Source organism: Trachurus japonicus, chromosome 5, assembly GCF_045865225.1.
Source record: "Trachurus japonicus isolate A0001 chromosome 5, Traja_1.0".
In the NCBI taxonomy this organism is placed as follows: domain Eukaryota; kingdom Metazoa; phylum Chordata; class Actinopteri; order Carangiformes; family Carangidae; genus Trachurus; species Trachurus japonicus.
In genome coordinates this window covers 12272200-12292395 of record NC_140911.1, presented here as the reverse complement: position 1 = coordinate 12292395, position 20196 = coordinate 12272200, and the positions used below count along the sequence as shown (strand labels likewise).

The 20196-nt window shown below is 42.3% G+C and overlaps 2 protein-coding genes across 15 annotated transcripts in view; both read right to left on the bottom strand.

Annotated features, from left to right (window-relative positions):
* Window positions 1–985: 985 nt before the first annotated feature.
* On the bottom strand, window positions 986–13419 carry phf20a (PHD finger protein 20, a). Of its 7 annotated transcripts, none has more exons than XM_085776272.1 (17): window positions 13307–13419; window positions 11137–11243; window positions 10200–10371; window positions 10029–10113; window positions 9557–9633; window positions 8820–9414; window positions 8645–8695; window positions 8296–8565; window positions 7830–8027; window positions 7572–7667; window positions 6806–6961; window positions 6173–6354; window positions 5950–6049; window positions 4861–5056; window positions 3918–4359; window positions 3048–3228; window positions 986–2365 (listed from the first exon to the last, which is right to left on the bottom strand). In XM_085776272.1, the coding sequence occupies exons 2-17, from the start codon at window positions 11217–11219 to the stop codon at window positions 2223–2225; spliced, it is 3027 nt and encodes a 1008-aa protein (XP_085632398.1). In that variant the 5' UTR covers window positions 11220–11243; window positions 13307–13419; the 3' UTR covers window positions 986–2222. The 7 variants fall into 7 exon arrangements, with proteins under 7 accessions (XP_085632398.1, XP_085632399.1, XP_085632400.1 ...); XM_085776273.1 differs by having other exon boundaries at window positions 5950–6025; XM_085776274.1 differs by lacking the exon at window positions 13307–13419 and adding an exon at window positions 12192–12400.
* Window positions 13420–15453: 2034 nt separating this feature from the next.
* arhgap46a (Rho GTPase activating protein 46a) overlaps window positions 15454–20196 on the bottom strand; it is a 32244-nt gene continuing 27501 nt past the window's right edge. For all 8 annotated transcript variants that reach the window (XM_085776263.1, XM_085776265.1, XM_085776266.1 and 5 more), the window contains 5 exons: window positions 19582–19655; window positions 19105–19304; window positions 18339–18430; window positions 18070–18239; window positions 15454–17389 (listed from right to left, as the gene is read on the bottom strand). In XM_085776263.1, the coding sequence (XP_085632389.1) occupies window positions 17195–17389; window positions 18070–18239; window positions 18339–18430; window positions 19105–19304; window positions 19582–19655 (731 nt within the window). In that variant the 3' untranslated portion in view covers window positions 15454–17194. The remainder of the gene's footprint in view (window positions 17390–18069; window positions 18240–18338; window positions 18431–19104; window positions 19305–19581; window positions 19656–20196) is intronic.

Below are 20196 nucleotides of genomic sequence, written 5' to 3'. Positions count from 1 at the left end.
CATTTTTATGGTTTTAATTTCATTTGCAAGCAACCAAAAGTAATATTTTTAATAACCAATGTGTAGCTGATTGCTAGTTTGCTAGTGGCTAGAGGTAAAACCAGGGGAGGATGCCACAGAATCAATGTGCTGGTAGGAATACCTTTTACTCCTGTTACTAATGTGGGAATAAAGAGGTAAATTAAAAGTCCTTTTATCAAAGTTAATGATTTTGCACTCTTCACCCACACTAAGGTAGTACATGCTGACTTTTTTTGCTTAAAAAAATCCCTGTATGGGCAGAGATCGTAACCTCCCCAATGTTTAACCCAAAGTTATGTCCTTGTTTTTGTGTATTACGTTTTTTTTTTTTTTTTTAATGGTGGTTGACGTTGTCGATTTCTTATCAAAAAAGAAAATACTTTATTGATTTGTATGTTTCTTAACTTCAGAGCATCTTTGGGAAAGGCCCACATAATGTCTTGACTCGACAAACTACTGCCCTACTGTCACTACTACCATCTGATTATGTATTATGTAACACAAATCACCCATGCTATGAGAAAACATTATATTAAAGTACTGCACGCAACCTCTTGGTGTTTGTTAACACTCTCCCCTGTCATTGATGGAGCACTCCATTGATGTTTTTGGCTCTTGTGCAGCTCTACTATTGAGCTGTATAGCAGGTCAAATGCCTTGCTCAGCGGCATCTCATCAGGAAGGCATTTAGCACTGATTTGCTCTGGTTCTGCAAACACTTGGTCACAAGCTCGCACATTCAACCTCTACAATAGTGCTGCTGCCCTTAATTTCCATGCGATTGTGTAAGAGCACAAATCGGCCGCAAAGAATGTTACATCAAACTCTGAATGATGCAACCTTTGACTTCACTGGCAGCGCTACCAGCAGCTGGATAAACACAGTGTGAGAGGCGACCAGTCGTCTTCAATTACCCAACGTGTCAGATACACAGAGGAAATAGCCAAGAATGTGTCCATGGTGATTAATAACAATGATAGTTTATTTATGTACCAGCAAATCTGTTTGCATTGTTTTGGACATTTTCCCTGCTTCTAAGCCAGACACTTACAGTACAGTAGCATACAATATCTGTATTTGGAGAATGTTTTCAATAAAGAAGAGCACATTTTTGAATAACATATTTACAAACAGCCAAAATGCTGTGAATTAACAGATGAAACAAAACAGAAGAAAAAGAGAAAAATTGTACATGTCCTCTAAGTAGTATTTGTCATTGACAAAGCACAAGATACTAGGTTAAGCCTACATTATAGTTTTCAGTGAATCATAGGTCAAGTGCTACAGCGACAACAATGCAAGAAGTAAACTGAAAAAAGGTATACAGAAACTGAAACACATACAAATTAACTGATAAAACTGATACACTGATGAGGACTGTAAGGAAAAGAAGCATTACAGTTTAAGACAAAACAGAAATCACACGTGTTACCTCTAAAGCTGAAAATAGGATGCCTTTGATTCCAGACAAAAATAACTTCACAGTGTAGTATAACACAAAACCCTTGAGTAGGTCAAAAACAGGACAAATTAATTGTAGTGGCTGCTTGTGCAGCGTCATTACATACTGGATATCTTCAAGTTACTACCTGTCCACACATAGAGCAAAGAGTTTTAATGCAGAATGGCATAACAGGTGACCGAAACCAAACTTTGGGATATGGTTAATGCAAAAACAGTGACCATTTGAAAACATGTCCAAAAAAACTATTGCAAAGAGGCCGTGTAGGTTCAGGAACGATTGCAATTTCGAATATAAAGCTTCTGCATGTAAAGCACTGTTTACTGACAGAGGAAGGGCAACTTTAAGCAGTAGCTCAGACATGAAGGCATTCAGAAGGTTTAAAGTTGCATTGGGAACCATAGAAGTGTAAGGTGGTCCTAAGGATTTTTCCTGCACTTACGAGGTTACTTTTTGTGTTTAATCCTGATTTTTGATGCTAACTTTCCATACGTGTTCATATAAATAGTCATACGAGACACTGGCTGGCTGTAGCACAAGATTCCCCCACACAGAAACTCTTTGAAAGGGAGAAACAGCAGCAGAAATCAGGTCAGAGAGAATGTGCTGAACAATCCGAGCCTTGCACTTGCATTCATGTCGTTATCTCTGCAGCCAGAGAGAGACTTGTGAGCTTCCTCCGCTGCATCGCTTCTGCATGCTGTGTGGCGCCTGAGGTTGCCGCTGTTCTCTGACGCCCTCATGTGGAGCTGAACAGGGCGATCTGCTGCACCTTGCCCAGCTGTGTCAGCAGCCGTTTCATGCGGTGTTTGAGTTGAGGCAGCCGGGCCAGGGGTTCTGGAGGCTCCAGCTCTCCGGTGTAGTCCAGCCAGCTCTCCAGCACTGAGGAGGAGGAAGAGCAAGAAGAGGAACCAGGTATATGAGCACGTGGTTACAAAAAGACAAAAAAAAAAAAAGAGAGACGTTACACAATTCTCCAGCTCACAGTGAAGCACACACAACGTTCCCGTATGCTGAAGCAGCCCAGCCCAGGTATGATGCAACCCTCACAGACTGTTATACATGAAAACAACCTCTGATCTGTTGCATAATCTTATGTTTCATCAAAAGCACATGTAACACTTAACTTCCAAACACAGGCTTGGCCCAGCTCAGGGTCTGAGTGTTAATCAGGGAAGAAAGAATCTCAATAAAGCCGTTAACACCTCACAGGAATAATAACTTCACTTTGCAGTCATGATATACTGACACCATAAACTTGGGAAGGGAATATATCCAAGTAAGAAGAGGCATGTGAATTTTTTTTAATAAACTTTCAGTATTAAGAAGCTTCATTGATAAAAGGCTGACAGGCTTCATATCTTTTGTGTCATGTCAACACCATCAAATTATGGGCCTTATCTACAGGCTGGTCCTCTCTGCTGAACTGACCTTGTTTGACAGAAACTTAATATATTGTTATTAACATGAAACAACTGGCTGCTGACATTAATGATGCATTGATTGCAGAAGAGACAATAGGTCATAACGAGGTCTCGAGTGACAAGACAACCCGGGCTCTTACCGTCCAGCTCCCGCTCAATGAAGTCCATCCTGTGCGACACCTCGTCCTGGACTGCGTCTATGTGATCCAGCAGGTTGATCTGCCACTGTTGATGCTGTCTGCTGTTATCTGCTGCCTCTGCAGGATCCCTCCCACCCTCGTCCCTCATCTCAACCTGGGACCACGAGCCACCCAACGAGGCCTGCAAACATTCAGATGAAATCATCAAACAATAGTTTCATTATTACCAGATTTAAATCTCATTTTATGAAAACTCTCTTCCGAACCAACGCACATTAATAATTCACGAAGGATTAACAACCAAAAGGGTAATTACACCATGATTTGCTCAAAGAAAGGCTGAGCCAAAACTTTGAATCATCAGAGTGACTCAGATGTAATTATAGAGGTCGTGATACCAGAAATTTGGTAGTCTGAAACATTAAAAAACAAAATTTCCACAATTTTCAGTACCAGTTTCACAACTAAAATCAAACAATGAGGGTGGTGCACAAACAGGATATGTTGGTACACACATACACACACCTTGATATGGTCAACCGATATTGACTAGGCACTTTTGAAATCTGTAGATGTAATTTCACCATAACAACTTACCCATTAAAATCTTCGGTTGCCTAATCTGTAATTAAGACTGTCTAAATAAACTCCACATTTAAAGTATAGCCTGTTTAACAGCAGAAAAACATTATGATGTTTACTTCTGTAAAACCTGCCGACTACATTCAGCAACTTCACATCACATACACAACCTTTATTGATTAGAGATCAGTTCTGCCTCTGGTCGACATTTTCTCTACAGCTATCACTCCTGTAGTCATGGATACTGTATTTTAGTGGCATTTCACTGACCAAACAGACTAAACCGACCTTGTTACTGATGCCTGTTGATTTGGGCTTGTCTGTCTCCAGCAGGCTCCCGTAGCGCTGCTCCCGCTCCAGGAGTTCCTCAGTGCTTCTCATGCTGTCCTCCAGCTCCGAGCCCTGTCGGGTCTCGACCACCAGCCTCTGCTCCACCGCTGGGTAATACGCCCACGGTTTCTGGTAGCAGTGCTCGCTGGTAATGTATGAGTCTTGGAAGGACGGGAAGGGGGAGGAAGAGCAGGATGAAGAGGAGGTGGCGGCCGTGGCAGCCCGGCTCAGTTTCTCCAAAGCATTGGACATTAAAATCTCTCCTCGGCTCATGTCCTCATCCGGAGTCACGGGAGACGGAGCTGCGTCACTGCCTCGATATGAGTCACAGCCGGTCCGAGACCTCTCCAAATGCTTCCACGGCTGCCGCCACAGCTGCAGGTCGGGGTGAGGGTTGCTCCTAAGGGGCCAAGGGAGAGTTTAGACCACAGTGTCGCCACCACATAAACATGGGCACGAAAATAAGTTTGTTAAAGGGACGGTTCAACATTTTGGCAAATTGGCCCATTACTATAATCCCTATAGTTTTAGGAGTAGGTTCATTACCTTTAATTGACGGTGCAAGCTATTTTGTGCTATTTTGTGGTGAATGTGCAGGTCACAACTTGTCCACGAGAGCGTTTTGGAGTTGTTGGATTGTGTATTTTATGAGTTTGATGAGGGAAACCAAGAAATCCCATTAGCCTCCTTAGCGTAGCTCCACCGTTCTAAAAACAGCTTGCACCGACAATTAACAGTAACGAACCTACTCATAAAACTTTAGGGATTATGGCAATGGGCCAATTTGCCAAAATGTTGAACTATCCTTTTAAATATGAATCAATCTTGACAACGATAATTTGAAATTTCTTCTAAGATTTTTAACTGGGAAAAAAAGACCTTAAGTCTCTTGTGCACTCACTGTAAGACGTTCATCTTGAGCTGCAGCCCATTGAGGATCTCCACCACGTGGTGCACGTCCCCCAGCAGCTGGTGGGTGGTCGTGATCTTCTTGGCGTTTTGGTGAGAGTAGTTCTCTTCCAGGAAGGAGAGGCCATACATGTGACCATTGCTCAACCACTCACGGTCATACCAGTAGCGCAGACTCTGCCTCTGACCTGGGAATGATAAAGAAAAGAGAAATAAAATATTACCATATGCAAAAGATATTCTTCAGAACAGATTTAGAGTTGTAACACCGACAACTTAAAGCATTGTTGGGTGTTCAAGAGTCTGATGTCTACTTTCTGTTGAAGTTTGTTGTGTGTAAAGTCAAGTGTCATTTGCCTTCAGGTAAAACACCTTCTGTAGAATAATGCATCTCTTCCTTACCACATTTGCTGTGGATGCGCTTGTTAGGCCCCTGAAAGCCTGTTTCATTTAGCACTATGATCCAACTAATGCACAGGCTCGGGGAGAATAATTACAGCCCTCTATTTTTAGTTCCCATCTAAAAATCAATAAGACAAAAGACAGTGTGCAGCACAAACGTTCTGTCGTTTCACTTTTTTATGATGTTGAGGAACTGAAATTAATGTGCTTTAGGGTTATTTGAAGCATAATCGATAGCCAGTGCATTCATCCTGCTGTCTCCGATCACTTTCAGGAACTGGAAACATATTCTTGGCTGTGCTTGCAACGCTCGCATCCAATTTAACGATGAGCTGAGACAAACATTGTTCTCTTAGCATCAAACAAGACGGCGTTTTGATGCATAAGAAGAACATAAAATTTAAAATCAAATCAGTGTCAACCATCTTAACTATCTTCTTTTCAAAATAATGGTGTTTTATCAGAATTTATTTGCAAAAAATATCGGGTACTGAGCACCTGAAACACTATGTAAAGCAGCATAATGGTAAAATGAGCTGACCACAGGCCATTAAAAATACACTTACACACGTCATCTGTTCACTGCTTTAGACAGGAAGCACATACAGTCCTTTCCCACATTAACCAAAACACAAGCAGCAAAAAAATGTTGGATTCAAGTGGTTGATTTCCCCCTCACCTGGTGGGTCTCTGCAGATGTAGCAGGTGTATTTGTCTGGAACATTTTCTTCCAGCAGCCCCATGCAGGTGCCATGCTGCCAACACAAACAATCTTCACACTGAGGGAAGGACAAAATATGAAGTTTTACATCCGCACAAGACTCAGAATAAAAAAATCAAAGCTTGCAAATGTCTTACAAATAGGCAATCAATAAGCAGCGAGACACGAACAACAAGCTCACCTGAATCATGAAGTCATTCTCCTCTTCCACTTCACAGATACATCGCACTATCTCCTGGTCGCTGGTGTCCACGGCGCCGGAGTCCACACTCAGGGGAGGCGTGGTGACGTCCAGATCCACTCCGAAGTCGTCGTCGCTCCATCCACAGCTGTCAGTGGACCAGTCACTGATGCTATCCTCATCTACAGTCACAGGGACAAACAGATCTATTGGTTTTTTCATGGGAATCACACGACTTTTCAGGATTTAACCTTTTCATGCTTGATTCGGTTAAGTTTGAATTCAATTTTAGCTCAGTTATTTGTGATTTTTAATGAATCTGTGGATCACATAATGAAGGCAAGGCGTAGCAGCAAAACACAGCACTGGATTCAATCAACCAAGCGTAACAGAAATAATGTTTTTTCTCTGTGACAGCAGCAAGTTAATGCTGCGGGTCATGACATGTTGTATGCAATAACATTTGGACATTAGGTCAAATTAAAACTACCGCATGATGGATTGAATCCAAGGGAAACTGAAGAATGGAGGGGACAGGAGGCCATGTACAGTCACGCACGCACAAACTAATGCACGTACACACATACACACACACACACACACACACACACACACACAATCAGAGATACCCACCATCCACATGTATCTGCTCTGAGTAGCTGTATCCGGGCCTGCTGGGGTAGGCCTCAGGCTTGTGATTGTGTGAGGGGGGGGATTTGAGAGGGACATTCAATTTGGACTGAAGACCCAATACTGAGATGTCAATATTCTCCTCACTACCTGTGTAGTCTGTTAATACAGGGAGGGGGGGGGAAGCAGACGCAGAACAAAAATGTCAATTTTGAAAATGCTAAACAAACGCCCATCCGGAGGTGACAAAATGTGGCACAACAAACATTATGGACAAATGATAGACTCAAAAACAGTCAGGGAGTCTCAGTTTGAGAAAACTCCACGTGGCCGACATTTTTAGGCCTTTCAACCAATCAGTGGTAGACTGTACACACGTGTGCCTATGTCAAACATATTAGTGTGATTGCCATCTAGTAGCAAGAGAAAACAGTGTCTCAATTGTGTTTGGATTAGTTTGTGTCAGTGCCACAGTAAAATCAGTTTTTTTTTCATTTCCAGTACGTCACATAAAAGAATAAAAACTTTGACTAACAGAGGTAAAAAATAAAAAAGAGTTGGAGCTTTTGGTTTGGCACAATGGAGCGACAGAGGCCGGTGACAGATGTAAGACTTCTCCCACACACAGGGGCTCAGCCATCAAACCAAGAGGAGTGAATGGAGTATTTCATGCTTTGCAGATTAGCAATTTCCACAACGTCACAGTGAATGCGCATGCAGAGCAGCAGAGATGTGCAGGGGGGCCCCGATGCCAGAGACCCCGTCTTACCAGACTTGGCCTTCTTTTTCTTCTTCTTCTTCTTTAGTTTAATGCGGAGGAAGTCCTTCTGTTTTGGTTTCTCTTTCAGCTTGTCTTTCACTGACCCTGAGGACCGTGAAGTGGCAGAAGTTAAGCACAGCGGGAGCATAATTATTAATTAACACTACATGTACTATATAAGTAATACAAAAAGAAGCAAAGAAACTAAAATTTAGCACACAATGCAGTCTTTTAATAAACCACACCTTCCGACAACATCATACTGACCAATGTCAAAGCAACTCTTGTCTGAGTCCTTGTCCTGCTGCTGTTGGCATCCGTTCCTGTCCAGCTGGTTCTCCTTGCTCTTCTCTCTCAGCAGCGCCCTCTGCTGATGGCCCTGGGTGTTGACTGCAGGTGGAGCTGACGTGCGTCTGCCTGCTGTCTTTACCTCACCACGGGGGGCAACGGCACCTCCAACAGACTCTGAGCAAAGTCAGAGGGAAGGGCAAATATGTAAGCCCAAAGCCCTAATATTTATGCAAGGCCTAAGGTGGGGCATGTTTGCTTCTCGCCCTCATTATAAAACTGTATGAAAATCACATCATGTCACGATGCAGTGCTGATTTTACTGTTGCATGATGACAGACATATTGGATTACGAATTGCAGAAATAGCAAATGACCCAGTTTATTATAAATCTCTTCCTCTGTGATTTCAATTGGGATGCAAGTGTGATTGGAGAGTAACTCACGCATAGAGGCAGAGATGGTGCGCCTTCTCTTTGCACCATCCAAACCAGTGGCTGACGCCTGTTTCTCAGAAGCCCTGGTCTGCACGCTTCTGGTGGGGCTGCGCTCTTCCTCGGGAGGCTGCTCCTCGCCGTGGTAATATTTCATATGGTAGTGCAGTAGCTTCGCCTTACGGAATGACTTTGTGCAGCCGGGGGCGCTGCACTTGAACGGGTTGTGGTCGAGGTTGATGGACAGGACGGGAGGAGGTTGGTTTTTGATAACGCGGTACACTGCAACAGAGAATGCAAATGAGTGCAAAGGGAAGTCCAGCAAAAGAGTGCATGTGATGACTGTGTGTGATGTACTCACATGGCTCTCTGCTGAATCTGTTGGGGTTGTGGAAACCTTGCTTCCTGACCGCTACCGGAGAAAACACACTCGTTTATACACTTGAAAACACTCCCTGGCGACGTTATGTGGCCTTTTCCACTATCGATCAGCTCCAGAGAAAATGTTTCTGCTAATTTACGTCTTTAACACTTACGTTTCACAGGTTGTGGGGGTGGCACGTCTGCTGCAGGCTGAGCGCTTTCCGATTGGACGTTCGGCTTCTGCTCTACGTCTTTACCGGTTTCTGTGGTTGTCATAGAGACAGACACCTGCTCCGTCTGTGCAAATGTCTGAGTGGGTGTCTCTGTGTATGGCTTGGGTGACTCTGTATATGGCTTTGTTCCACTCTGTTCTGTTTCCACCTCTTCCTCTTTCACGTCTCCATTAACGTGACACCTGTCCTCAGTTTGTTTGTCGCCCTCCTCGTGCTTAACTCCGTTTGTGAGTCCTGTCCCCTTTTCTGCATCCTTGGACTTAATCTGGTCTTCTTGCTCCGACATGTCCTCTTCCTGTTTGATGGTGGGCGCAACCTCCAGCTCGCCGTTTGTTGTTTTCTTGTTCTTCTCGTTCACCATCCCCTCTTCACGCTCCTCATCCTCGCTGTTGCTCTCCTCCTCCTGGTCAGAAGTGCTTCGTCTGGCTCGCTTGTTTTTGGGACCTCCGTTCTCCCGAGGCCTCCTGTCCCTGCGGCTCGGGTGGCCCCTAACCATGTTCCTGTCCGATGACCTGGACTTTCCACCACCTCCTCTCTGTTTTCAGCAGAACAAAGAGGAAGTTGAGGAAAAAGTGAAAGAAGATTATACCCAGGGTGATGACTGATAGAAGACAAAGCAGACACAGAGAAAAATGTCACATTGATCGTGGATATTCATGTTTACTAATTAAATGTACCTCTTTAATAAAAGGCTTCACGTGTATCCCCTTCACTGTCTGGATGACGCCATCATAAAACTTCACAGTGTAGGATGCTGAGAGGGATAAAAGAGGAAAAGCTCATGCAAACTATGTTTTTTTATACAGTCTGTCCCAGCTGCTAGTCAGGTAGCAGTGTACAGACTAGATCTAAAGCAGCTGTGCTATCATTGTTTTGTTTGTCTGTGTGTGAGATATTACCCTATTATAACTAATAGAGAGATCTATTTGCATAGTTTCTCTTACTGAATGCTATTCAATACTACAGTGTTTTGTTTAAGGTATTAGATGATGCTACATAATGCAATTTCTAGTTCTAAAAAAATTTGAATAATCAACAAATATTTTTCACAATCTTTGACATGAATATTATGGAGCCTTACATTAAATATTTCCAACACAGTCCTACAAAAAACTGATACGAAAATTTAAAAAAGGTATTAATACCCACCATCTTTATTGACTGAAATAACCTTTGCGGGGTAGAAACGGCAGTCTGACCAGCTGGCTAGGACCTTATCATTCACATGAAAACCCTGGAAGAGGGACAGAGACATTCAATTCTCCCTATTAAACCATGTACAACAGGCCAAACGAAGCATGAACAGTGTTCTTAGCTTACAGGTGTAGGAGCGTCGTCTGACAGGCCCTGCCGCCTCAGCTGGATTCTCTCCACGGGTCTCAGGTAAGGACTTGTCCAGTCAAACCACTCGTCGTAGCGGTGGCTCCACTGGCGGTAATGGATTAGTACTTTTTCATCTTCGTAGTCAATCTTCTCTATATTGGCAGCATACCTAGGGGACAAATGACATTCAATAATCAGGACTGGAATGCAATTAGGGTTGATACTGAATGATACACACACAGAGTGAGGGTGGAAAAGCAGTAGAAAAGAACAGGTCTGGAAAATGTGAGAATAAAGAAAGACAATGGGGCTACAACCGCCAATAACAACCACTTATTCTAACATGTTGGATGTTGACCGTGTTTGCCTTAGCCATGTGGGACAGCCAATATCAACATCAAGGGTTCATTCAATAACCAGGCTGTAGAATAATTAGTTTAAGAATTTCAACACTTTATGATAAGTAAAAAGTGGGGAGAATTGAATACGCAAGTTCACATTGTTGTGCTACAGGCCAAGGTCACACATGGGTTTAAGTTTATAAAAAAAAAAACTATGCTCATAAAACAATTACTATTCTTGTTTGGATTTTAGCATTTCAAAACCTTCAAAAAAATGTCCAATACGATTTGAAAATCATTTTTCAGCCCGTCATTATTAATTCAGGGCAACGGCTGGTTTACTGGCTACTTGAGCACGCACACACGCACACACACACTCACATTACCAGCTGTTGTTTACTGGCAGAAGTGCAATGATGCAATAAAAGATCTGAGTGGCTTCCTGCACCCTTCTTCTTAATCTTTTAATCTTTGATAACACACAGGACAGATAACCCAGGGCCCAGACAGGAAAGCATGAGAAGTGGAGTGAGAGAGTGAGGGGAAGTGAACATTAACATGGATGGAGAGGAATGAGCGAGGCCATGACTCACCAGTTTTTGAGGCTGTCTCTGGCCTCAAGCTGAGCTCCCACCTCAAATGATATCCCTCTTCTGTTAGGGGGCGTCTTACTCATACTGCCCACATCAAGGCTCCCTTCCTGTACACACACATACACACACACACACACACACACACATACATACAGACATTAAGTACGTTAACCAATAGACACACCAATCAAAACTACACCCATATGACCTTGGATACACAACTACAAAACACACTGTGTCTTGCAAAGAACACAACACACACATGGCCATCAGATAATCAGCTCTGTCTCTATCATTACTAGCAATTATTTTGACTGAGGATGGTGGCAAGTCACAGCTTCTTTTGCACCTGAGTAGCAATTTTGGTGTTAAAAAGGCAAGTGAGCCACTCCCACATTTGTGCCAACAGAACAACAATGCAGTCCAGGCTGGGAGAATATATTATTACAGGTGTAGACAATACACAAACTACATGTGGTATCGTGGTGCAACACAGTGTACAACAAGGGGAAAACTGACATATTAAGGTGAGCCATGCCCTTCAAATGGTGGTGAAATGTGTAACTAATACCAGATGTTCAGTGATAACACATTGCTCACTGGGTCCCGAGTAAATAAATAAATAAATAATTAAAGAAAAGGAATATTCAATTTCCGTGTTTTTCCAATTCCTTATAAGGAGGAGACAACGAGACAAGGTAGAACAATGAATAAGAAAACTTAGCATAGCTTTCTTTCACTTCCTGCTGTATTAAGCAGTGTACAGACGGTGCAGCAAAGAGGCAATTTTGCACCAAGATAAATTGACTGACAACAGCGTGTCCATCTTAAAATTGGGATCTTAGCCTGGCTTTTTTTTGTTTTATAATTGAAACAGCAACATCCACCCAGCGGCGATGCCTCCTTTGGCAGACACACACACACATACATGCACACACACTGCAGCGGGCTGACTAACGTTACAGATAGATCTAGCCTGTATAGAGAGATCGATAGATATCCGCGACGTTTTATAAAAGCTAAAACGATTAATATCATATTTAACAACGCCTTACTTCTCTTCTCCCGGGTTCACCATCGTGCAGTCGCTGGTTTTTTCAGTGCAGCCTACAAACCGGATATCTTCACACTACTCGGCCCACGTGTTTTCTGGTCAGCCGATTTCTCGAATAGACACAATGGGAGACAATGGTGAAGACACCTTCAGGACCGTCCGCCCTCCCTGGGAAGATGCCGATGGCACAAACTACGACCGGGCAGCATCCTGCTCAGTAGAAAATACGAGATTTAACATAAAATAGTTTTTGTTTTTTTTAATGGGCCGCGGAGAAACAGAGAGACAGACGACAACGACATAGGCAGCCGGTACTATCACGGATCCACAACCAATGCCGTTTACACGTGAGGCTGCGACGGAGGTTTTGTCATCACGATTCGTTAGAATAAACGTAAATGGATATTTTATTTGTAATAAACGGTGGAAATATATTTATTCATTTATTTATTTATTTATTAAAACACAGATAATACCGTTCACGTGTATGCAGTGGTTTATAACTGGAAATACAACGACAACATGTTGCCTCGTGGTGTTTCCTGCTCATCTATTGTTGACCACTTCTACCGTTATTGACACTTTATTGTCCGGTGTTTTATAACCAGGGGGCGTAGCGCAAAAAAAAAGAAACGGCCACTCACGTCACTGACTTGGACGAGTGTGATTGGTCGAATGAGTTCGAAGTGGGCGGGAGCCTCGCATCCGATTGGCCAAGCGGCTGTCATTCACAGGACTAGTCGCGGCCTCGCGCTAGGCCTACTTTCTCATAGTTTTCCTGCTGAGAGCGAGCGGCGTGGAAATGTACAGCAATAAACTTCCCCAACTGACACACCACCGCCGCCGTTTAAAGCCCCCCCCCCCACCCGGTCCAGACGCCCACGGGAGGCGAGATACACGCCGGTTTTACCACGCAAAGCTGCGCGGCGAAGTGTACAAATGTAACATTTCATGAACTACTTCGTCACGTTTGTTTTGAACTCAAGAAGCCGACATGCGGCATCGCACCATCTCCGCTGTTGATGCGCCCACCACCACACGGGCCTCATTCACGGTCTCACTGAGGCTTATAAAACTCTGAAATGCGGAGCAGGGGATACCAATTGGACTTCTTACCTGTTCTCCGATCACTCTTCGTCCGGCTGGGTGTAAAATGTGCAGTATAATCCCTTTAAAGTGCAGGCACCACCGCCTCCGCCTGTCTGCTCCAAATCACGCAGTTGAATTTCTCCCAGTTGCATTCACCACCGGCGCGGGCAGTGTGGCGCCGCACTGCGCATGCGCCTACAACGGACCCGCGCCGTCCTGTGTGCTCCTGTTATATCACCTAAAGAAATAATAATGATTTTTTTTTTAAAAAAAGTGTTGTCTTATATAATATTGAAGTATTCTCATTGAATATTAAAGCAGCTTAAACATCAGTTCAAAGTCGAGTGTAAATTGACCGAGATTAAGAAGTTGAAGTCAATTTTAAAGTAAACCCATTGTGAGCATATATTAAACAAATAAAGGAGTGTCAGAACTGGCTACATTTACATATGAACACAAGTGGATCCAGCAGTCAGAGGCCTTCAGCAAGTTAAAAGTCATTGCCCGCACCTTATACAGATGACTGGGTTATATAGCACCACCCACTGTTCACCAAAGCTTGTTTGGTTACAGGATGTAGGAGAAGGTAACCAAATCAAAGTGTATTTGAGGCTGGTAATGATGTGATTTACTGATTATGTAACACTAACACCTCCATACTAGCACACACACTCAAAATCACAAAATCAGAGACAAAGAAATGTAATTTCTTATGCATTGTCTATATCTTGGAATATCTTGAAACACACTTGTTTGTAAAGTAAATTATACATTTACAGCATACAGCCTCCAATAAACTATGTTCACTTTGGGGATCCTGTGAATGTCATTTTAAGTTGTTTCTTTCTACAGCATTATTTTTGTTGTTTAATCTCTATTCATTTAGGCAGTTTAATATAACCATATGAAATATGAAATATGTGACTCCAGGGCGTCCTTCCTTAAACCTTCATAACATACTAATTAACTGTTGCTGTAAATTTACAAATGACATACCGAACTGTAATGTCAAATTATAAGGAGGCACTGTGACTTATGTAATGGGTATTTGACACTTCCAAGCACCTGTTCACCCACATGAGAAGATAAAAAGGATTTTTATCTCAAAAATAATTTACAGTAGATCTTTTACATGTATGCACATATTCTTTACTTCAGTACTTTCTCGTTGACAACAAGGCCTCCAGGGTGCAGCTGTACAGTATGATCCTTTGTTAAGCCTTTTCCAATGGCCTCCAGTGTTCAGTGGTGAAGGGTGTGTCAGCCTATATGAGAGCAATGAGCATAAAGCAAGAAATATTCTCCATCTTTCACATCTTGGCCGAAATCTTGAGTTTCTTCATAACAGCTGTCGAAAATTGCTCAGATGACTATGAGAACGTAAAGACGGGAGCCACTGAGAAAGGCTGAGAGTACAGACGACCTTTGACCTGCAGTGACTAATGCAACAAATGAGTCACTTTCACATGAGACGATCAAATGGTTCATTTATTGAAACAAACAAAACATGCTTTCTCTAATCTGTTTTGACTTGCTTTCAGTGACACTTATAGTGTGAGAGCCCCTTCAACTATGCATGTAATTTACTCACATTCACTTATTATGTTACAGTCCATTTATATACACATGTTCTAGTGTTTTGGTTGAACCTCTTACTATGAAAAATGTAAGTCATTTTAAGGAACAATTTAAGAACTAGTCTATATATAGTTCTATTTTGTGAATATTTTGATATTTTATACATTAATATTTTTTAAGCATAAAAAACCTTTACACATAAGTACAGGAATAGCTTGGAAATCCATTGGAATATAATTGAATTTCACTTTACATTTGAGACCAAATTCCATTAGATTTAAGTGGTTAGAATATTCCAGAAATTAAACATTTTACCCTCTTATGTTTGTTGAGCTTATTTTGTAGATATACATTTTATTAGTCTACAAATACATGAAGTACATTTTTTAGGTTTCAGTGTTTATCTCATCTTACCATGGTGTAAATTAAATTAAATTTCCCATCAGAAGCAAATCAAATGTTTTCCAAGACTCTGACCATCTGGTTTCTGGTATCCTGCCACAGGTCTTTGTAGCATAATGTAGCGTCTCTTCTCTCTGCTCCACAATCGAAACGGAAGTAAGAGTGCCCAAAACATAAACACAAGATATCCAATCTACAATTGAACAAACCTTTATTTATGGACAGTCATTCCATATTTCGACAAGAAGGTATACAAACACACATATACATACATGGAAAGTGGTTTGAATCAGTCAATTCAAAAGGCAGGTGGTTACAGCAGAGAAATGAACAGTTAATTACAAAAACACGTTTTTATTGCTCTTTACAGCAACTTTTAACCTCACCCTTAACCTGGATCATTAGAATACACTTAAGGAGAGTTAATACTATTTACACACTGAATTTATTTACATCGGCAAAGCCTGAGAGGGGACACAAAGAGCTTAATCTACATTCTCATAGTGCTTGACAGTTAAAGGTTGCTCCATTCTCAGTACAGGGGTTTATGGTAGATTAGTTAATGTGAGTGTTTGTGAGGGAGGCTGTGTACAGTTATCACAACCAACACCCGTTTTATCATAAGACCTGAGCCAAAAAAAAGAAACAAAAACAAAAAAAAAAACATACACACCACAAACAAAAGAGAACACAATTCCAATTCAAAGACTTGTTTTTATATAGATAATAGAGAAAGAGTATTAGTTGAATAACCAGCCTCCCACATCACTATGACAAAAAGTCTAATTGCAACACTCTCATCTGGATTCAGTTGAGTGTTGAGAGTCAGAAAGTCAAAGCACTTCCAAGTTTATTTGCTTAGAAAATCGCTTCCATCCATTACAAAGAGCTTTCTGCACATCCTTCCAGTTTGTGCTTTGAAACTAGGACTCAGTACTCTTGTCAAAAAAGTTGTGGCAGCGCCGGCTCTTTTGTCTCGTAAAAGGAAATACGAGGAGACCAGCTATCAGCACGACTACTCAAAACAGCACAGGCAAGCTTATTATGAAGACACCATTACACAAGTTCTTTTACTTTTTCATATATTCAATTTTCTGTACATGATAAAAGAAGGCTGTGTCTTTTGTTCACACTCTGACAGTCACACACACACTTGAATGAAACCAAAAAAAAAAAGAAAAGAAAAAGAAAGCACAGCATCAACACTGCTGTTTAAGTGTTTTTGTGCAAGTGAATACTTCTGAAGTAAATACTGTAAGACTCTCACTTAACACAGCCCACTTGTCATAATACTACCCATTGAGTAAGAAAAGAACCAGTAAATCTGTTTTCACATGCAGCGGTTAGAAAACACAGTCATTAGAGTGAATGTCACTGTGGATCTTGTATCAAAAAACACAGTGAAAGCTCAGGTGATGTGTATTGTCTCTCAGTGACACAGCAGGAGGCCATATTGACCCACAGTCCAAGCTGTTTTTACACATCTTGTGTTGTAAGAGGTGTAACAAGTCATCTCGAGAGTTTCCAGTGTGATCTGAGCGGAGACAGTGTTCATGTGTGAATGTGTAACTGGAAATGCTGGAGAATTGATCCAGCACACACGGTGGTTTACAGTAGCCCCTTTGAAACAGAGATCCTGCTATTTTGTCGTTAAGAAGACTGACCCTTCATTATGTCGCCTTTGGTTGTTACACTGAAGCAACCAAAGCCGACATAATGCTGTCCCAGTGTGTGATCCTAAATAGCACGGAAGTGAACCAGAATCTGGTGCGTGACGTGTAACAACACTGACTCGTCCACATGGATCCGGCTCTGTGATGACCTCCACTGCCGGCACAAAGGTGGAGCATTATTCCATAATTGTACCTTTTATACAGAACGGCGAGGTGGAGTAACGTTCCTGCCTCAAACAGATTGTGTAAAAGGGTCTAAGGTCTATACCACCCCTTCGATGAAACTGGTGTCCAGGTGAACAATGAGCATCCTCAGGAAGGACATCTCCTTGCGTGTGTTCTCAAAGATGATTCGTGGGTCATCAGATTGGCATCTGAGGCAGTTGGGGGCCATCACCATGGCCAGGTTGTTCACATCCATCTTGGTGATAGCCACGTTGGATGGCTGAGCAAACACCTACAGATACAGAACATGAGGCAAAGAGAGAAAACCAATGAGCAAAGCTGAGTGTACACACAGACCTTTGACCTGCAGTGACTCACTCTCAGTTACATAAAAAACACCATGACAACTTGAATAGTTTTTAGTTGAGATTTGTGGTCACTGCAGGTTTTAGTTTGAACTGAGTTTTTGTTTTGTAGATTTTGTAGATTCTAGTAACCCTATAGAGTCATTATTATTCTTTAAGTATCAGGACACTTTCAATTCACAGCAGACATATTGTACAATATCTGTATTTTTATTTTAAACCAGTTGAATTTTCAACAACATTCAGTAAAAAGAGTCACAGACCTATGACTTTAAAACACGACATGGGAACAAGAGATTAAAAGTAAAATAGTTTGACATTGAGTTGTGTTACTGACTTTTATTAATTAAACTATTTTCACTGTGTGAGATAATTTGTGAATTAAGGTTTATTCTTCTGCGTTGATTGAGGTATTATTAAATTAGTTTCTTTTGATGACATGAGGGCTGATTACAGTTTTAATCATGTCTCTGTGACAAAGGTCACATGGTGCTTGATGATGATTAAAAACAACCATTAGACAGAGTCATTATTGTGTTAGCAGAGTTGGGAGCCTGGTAGAGCTGTGCTTGTGAGGCCTATAAATCTATAACAACATGGTGGTTACCTGCAGGAAGTGGATGAAGTAGCAGAGCACCAGTCTGTTGAGCTCAGGCAGAGACTGCACCACAGCGATGGCCGCCACTGGGTCATCACAGTTACTGACGCACTGCTTGTAGAAGTTCATGGGGATGAGCGGTTCCTCTAACTCCCGGTACCACAGCTTCATCAGAGAGGCTGAATGACATGAGGACACTTATTAATATTACATAAACGACACATTTAAAATTTTTGATACACAAATATAAACAGGGCACATGAAAAGCCTTCTCTCACCAGGGACATTGGGGTCTGAGAGGTTCTCTGGGATCCTCCACTGGTCTACTTGAAGCTTCAGAGCATTCACTTCATCAATGTCTCCAGGCACCCTGGGGATTAAACACGTCAGTTACACTCAGTTTCCACAAGAGGGAACTCTACTCCTATCTTTCCACATTCTCCATGCCCTGTGGCAAATCCATTACAAGTGAACACCCAATTGGCTTCCAATGGGGCTTGGTGACTGAAAATATTCTGTTCTTTGTTTGCGGTACCTCTTTAGAACAAAACAAAACCAGAGCAAACATAATGTAACCAAATAACCCTCAGGAAAGTCCCTTTGTCGGAGCAGGGTTTCACAGGGAGATCCATGTATTCTGCTTTTCTTGTGAAAAGGAAAACATTTTCTAAACAAGTCAAGATGTTACAGAGTGAAATTTGCTAGAGAAAGCCCAACACAAACACACGGTTGTGGAGCTCCCACGTGCTTGTAAGCTTGAGCAGTAATGTAAACACATATTATGAAGTATCAAATTAAACAGGCATGGTCTCAGGAGCAAAGCAGGGCTGTGTTTGTTCTGCTGTCTGTTCTGTGTACTGTACACAGGGAAAGCCTACTCTGAAATAAGGGGATGCAGAAGACCACACACACTTGTTTATATACACTACACATACAATATAGCACACACATGCAGTACATAAGCACCCTTTCTAATTTCCTAGGCTCCACATCTCTTAGACAGCTCAAGCTGAGGCATGTAATTGGCTGATGGGTCTGTCTTACCTGAAGATGCCCTCTGTCTGAGCCCCGCCCAGAGCCAGGACATACTGGGAAAGCTGAACCTGCACCCAGGGCAGTTTCCTGTCTGGGAAGAGCTCGCTTTGCCTCTCCATCACCTCCTCCAGGGAACTGCCGAACAGGGAGGGGGTGATGATGGCCCGCCTACTGTGGTCGATCTCCTCCAAGGTTGGCTTGCGTAGTCCCTTGAGGGGCGACAGGTAAGGAGAGGGGAGATTTACTACCTCGGTATGTCAGGGACTATGATACTAATCATGGCTATGTCTGCAGCTGCACTGCCATGACTGGGTTCATGTTTATGTCTGACTGAGACTGTACCAGTGGGCCTGTAATTATGTCTTCTTCTGTGACAGTATCTAGAATGACTCAAATGTGAAGTACTACTTTCACACAGATAAGAAAGCTGAAAAAGCTGAAAATACAACATCTAGCTTAACTAATTTTTTCATTCTTCTTGCTCACCTTTTTGCCACCAGTGATCGCCACCTTCTGCAGCTTCCGATGGCAGAACTTGGCATATGTGCTGATAGGCAGGCCTGTAAGGTGACAGAGGAGGCAAATTTAGGGCTGAGGAGCAATGTAACTCAGTCTCACAAGAAACAACGTGCACATTCTTGATATATCTTCAAAGACCTTAAGTAAACTCTTTAAACCATAGGTATTACTGAACACACACAATAATAAATTATCTCAATTCTTTCCCACAAACAGAACAGGCAGTGTTTTTTTCCCCACAGATGTCAAAGAGAGTATGAAAGGCTGGCAATGGTAATTGGAGAGACATGTTGACAGTGTGATTCTAGCATATGGGGATTAGAGCAGGCCCAGCTAAACTGTCAGGCTGAGGGAAGATTTACTGCTGCTAAACAAAAGCTTTAGAGACAGGATCCAGCCTACACATCCAACGTTCAGGTGATTCATCTGCATACACAGACATGAATGCCTCGGGAGAAAATGAGAAACACAGAGGCTCACTGTCTGCTACCTGCTGTGTAGCTACTGTAGGCAGGGCCTAGATCTATGTCAGGAGTAAACTATATTAGAGGCGGCAGGATGCACCTCAGGAGACCCAGGCAG

What these genes read in the sequence shown, in the direction of transcription:
- phf20a (XM_085776272.1), bottom strand. Translation starts at nt 11,219, where the DNA reads ATGAGTAAGACGCCCCCTAACAGAAGAGGGATATCATTTGAGGTGGGA. An exon ending in ACCCCCACAACCTGTGAAAC is followed by an intron (nt 8,696 to 8,819) that starts GTAAGTGTTAAA and finishes TTTCTCCGGTAG; the next exon opens with CGGTCAGGAAGCAAGGTTTC. An exon ending in CAAGAGTTGCTTTGACATTG is followed by an intron (nt 7,668 to 7,829) that starts GTCAGTATGATG and finishes CACGGTCCTCAG; the next exon opens with GGTCAGTGAAAGACAAGCTG.